Genomic DNA, 4070 nt, shown 5'->3' with positions numbered 1-4070 from the left:
GCATAGTTTTCTCTTTTGCCTGTTAGATTCTAAGCTTTGTGAGGGCATGTACAAGCCTATGTATTTTATTATATTATTCACACTGTATGCACAAAGTAAGTTTTTGGTAATTTTTTAAAAATGGATGAATGCTCTCGTAGCGTAGTGCCTAGGGCACTTGACTGCTAACCAGGAGGCTGGTGGTTCAAACCCACCAGCCACTCCTCAGAAGGAAGGTTGGGCAATCTACTTCCATAGTGATACCACCTCAGAAACCCAAGGAGGGTTCGCTATGTCAGGTACAATTCGATGGCACATAACAACAATAACAACAAATCTTTATGGACGCAGACTGCCTCATGTTTCTCCCAAGGAGCAGCTAGTGGGTTTAAACCAACAACTTTTGTTTAGCAGCTGAATTTTTTAACCACTGCACCACTAGACTTCTTTAGCATGTAAATATCAACCTCATTTTGAAGAGATGAATGATGTTTGTTGATGCATTTACTGGTTCTTACAGCCCATGAGTGAAGACCTCCTTCTTGAAGCATTGTCTGAGGACTTCTCTGGTCCCGTAAACACTTCACCTCTTGTAAGTCTGAAACTCCTGGTTTTACTTCCTTATGCTTAGGATGGCAGAAGTAAATGGAAACCTGTGACTTAGACTCTGACGTGGATGCTGAGGAAACAATCAATAAAGTTAATGGCCTTCAACCCACCAGATATTATTTTAGCCAGTAGTTGTTTCTAATCTGAACAGTTGAACCAATGAGCATGTAGTATATCAAGTACATCTTTGGAAAGAAGATTTAAATTTTAATTTATCCAAAATTACCTCTCAGACAATAACTTGACTCATTAATATTTGTGCAGCTTACCATTTCCAAACTCGCTCCCAAGGGAGCTGAACTCCATGTTCTTCAAAGGGGATTCTGTTACTAAGGTTTGGTAAATGCTGGGTAATGTTTCCCTCCTGTAGGATTATCAAAACTGTTTATATGCAAACATATATTTTACATCTCTCTGTGTTCCCCAACTTGACTGCTTTTGTGTGTCTGTGTGTGTGTGTTTGTGTGTGTGAGAGAGAGAGAGAGAGAGGGAAGTCTGGCTTATTGATTTACTGGGAACTCAGTTTCTCACCTACTGAATTTACTGTTGGAAGTCAGTTGGGAAACACATTTATAGATTTCTGTGTGGACAATGACATGGAAAGTATTCACTACACCCCTATTAAAGCACAACCCCCTACTAGCAGTTCATTCTACCCATTCCATGACTTTCCTCTCGTCCACCTCCATATAAACAGAAAAAAATACATGGAGGCATTCCAGCCCTGATCCGCTTAGATACAGGGACAGATAGAAGGAACTCGCTACCGTCGAGTTGGCCCCGACTCATAGCGACCCCTCCTTGGGTTTCCAAGGCAGTATCACTATGGAAGTAGATTGCCCAACCTCCCTTCCAAGGAGTGGCTGGTGGGTTTGAACTGCCAGCCTTCTGATTAGCCGTCAAGTGCCTTAGACACTATGCCATGAGAGCTTCCACGTATCCCAATATATGCAGTCATACCATTACAGTAATGCAAGATGTATGACCAAATTGTGAGGACAGTACTTTAATTACTTTCCTCATCCTCACTGTCATTACTATTATTACAATAATTAGGACTGTTTTTTTTTTTGCTTGCTTTTAAAGATTCAAAAATTTTGAAAATATGACATTGAGCGTATATATGCTCCTTCTCACACACAAAGAAAGTGCAGTGCAGTGAATGGTTAGAGATAAGACAACCTTTTTTCTACCTTTAGAAAAATCAGTACTCTAGCAAAGAAAACATTTGTTAGTGTAGAAGTTATACTTAATAAGGTTGAAATAATTGATTATGAAAACTTAAGTCGTCAAAAATAGAAGGTTATTTGCGGCAAGTTTTAAGAACTTTGGAAAAACAGTATCATGTGTTGGATCATAAAGAATGTTTTCAAATGTAAGAGAGGAACTACTGTACACACCATTTACTTTGATCACAATAAAATAGAAAAAATTATATTTAAAAAGGTAAATATATAAATATTCTCCTAATAATACTGGAATCAAGAAAAAAAATCAAAATATACTTTAAAAGTCAGTGAAACGACGTTACCAGTTAAAGTCTTTGAGAAGCAAACAATGTAGTGTTCAGGAGCTACATTTATTACTGTAAGTTTACATTTATTACTGTAAGTTCTTAATTACTGAAGAAAAAGAAACACTTGATAAATCAACTGTTTATTGAATGTTAAATTTCATTTTCTAAACAATGTAATAAAGTAACCACCCAAACAAAAGTAGCTATTTTCAGTTAAATGTCAACTGTTGTTCTTTTGAAATAACTAATACTTGATAAAATACTAGCAAATGTAAAAGAGAAAAAAAAATTTACAAATAAAATACAATTCAATTTTTAAAGAACAATTATCATTAAGAGATAAAATAAATTATTAATAATTCAAAGCCAACAGTTGGATTTTATAAATGTCTTACATTATTAAATGTAAATGTGTATGTGAAACATTGGCCAATAGTGTAGAGAAGACAATGCTATAAATAAAATAATTTTAATTGAAATAAGAAATATAATAATCAGTATAAGAGCAATTAAATTATCAGCAAATACTAGTTCAGTAATTTTCTAAGAGATGTTTTAACAAAAATATAAAACAGTACAATTCATAGAACCTAAACAAAAAAAGAAGAGATTAGTATATTTTCACACTTTCTATCCATCAGAAGTTTAAACATTACTCTTTTATGTGTTTCATTGTCAGGTTGTTCCCATGTGCCTATACATCTAAAAAGATGGCCTTTTAGTTAGTTGTTTCTACAAATAATTATTGTCTTAATCTGAACTTGGTGAATATAGCAGTGTCAACTAAAGTATCTTATATGTATAAATGTAAGTTATTAAGAAATAGAATATAGCAAGTTATTTAAGTACTTATTTACCATTATCAGAAATTAAATATTCATTCAACAGCCAGAAAATAATCATTACAACACAGCAATATAAAATAAAAACAAATTATTATATCCATATATATGTATTTGAATTTATTATTCAACATGGAGGAAAAAAATAATAAAACTGAAACCTCACACCATATAGCAGAGAATTTAAACAACAGTAGTATATCATTTTACACCTACTGTATTACCAGAATGAAAATATGTGATAAAAATGTAATACTGGCAAACAAAACCAGAGCGAAACAGGCCTGCTCACCTATTGCTTTTGGCAAGCTAGTTCTACAAACCTTTGAGAGAACAGTGTGGCGGAATATTGCCAGCACTGTAAACAGACCCATTTCTAGAAATTATCCACAGCAATGAGCTGCAAAGAAGAAAGCTGAAAAACTGCAGAAAATTGTACAGCACTGAATGTGTTATAAATAAACTGTAGAAATCTACATTATTATTGAACAGCATGTAGAATAATAAAATAAGAAGTAGAAATAGGAAATTACATTAAATAATATTCTGTAAGAGAAAGTAGAATGAAATTGGTTTTAAGATTATGAGTCACTATATTTCTATTTGGATCAAGAGAATAAATAGTCATAAAGCTATCCTGAGAGTTACATTTAAGTGATAATATTGTGGACATAATTTTATATACAACATATTACTGATAAAAATTAATGTATTTTTTTTACAAAAGAAATTTGAAGATGCCAAACTTGCTGCTGTGATTTCTGAAGTAGTTTCTGAAACCCCAGCTTCAGTCACCCACTCTGCAGGCCCATCCCCTAAGGCCCCGGTAAGCAGTATATCTTTATTTATTGTTATTTTTTGTTTGTTTTTTATTGTGGTAAAATGTACACAACAAAACCTACACCAATTCAGCAATTTCTGTATGTTTAATTCAGTGACATTGATTACATTCTTTAAGTTATAGAACCATTTTTAAAAAATTTATTCCCGGGAGTTCCGGCAAGATGGTGGACTAGGCAGAAGGACTGCACAGATCCTCTTCAACAAAGAAAAGGGAAAACAATTGACACAGACACAGAAGATAATCTTGGACCGCTGAGCCTTGAAGGGAAGGATACAGAAGT

The 4070-nt window shown here is 33.6% G+C and overlaps 1 protein-coding gene across 1 annotated transcript in view; it reads left to right on the top strand.

The window, feature by feature from the left end:
- Positions 1 to 4070, top strand: part of CAST (calpastatin) — a 176855-nt gene that overhangs the window by 145853 nt on the left and 26932 nt on the right. The window contains exons 23-24 of the mRNA XM_042781176.1: positions 500 to 571; positions 3674 to 3772. Of these exons, the coding sequence (XP_042637110.1) occupies positions 500 to 571; positions 3674 to 3772 (171 nt within the window). The remainder of the gene's footprint in view (positions 1 to 499; positions 572 to 3673; positions 3773 to 4070) is intronic.

The sequence above is a fragment of the Orycteropus afer genome, unplaced genomic scaffold (assembly GCF_000298275.1).
Source record: "Orycteropus afer afer isolate SDZICR_OR568_19922 unplaced genomic scaffold, OryAfe1.0 scaffold00093, whole genome shotgun sequence".
NCBI lineage: Eukaryota > Metazoa > Chordata > Mammalia > Tubulidentata > Orycteropodidae > Orycteropus > Orycteropus afer.
Note: the sequence above shows the minus strand (reverse complement) of the source record. Positions and strands in the feature narration are given on the sequence as shown.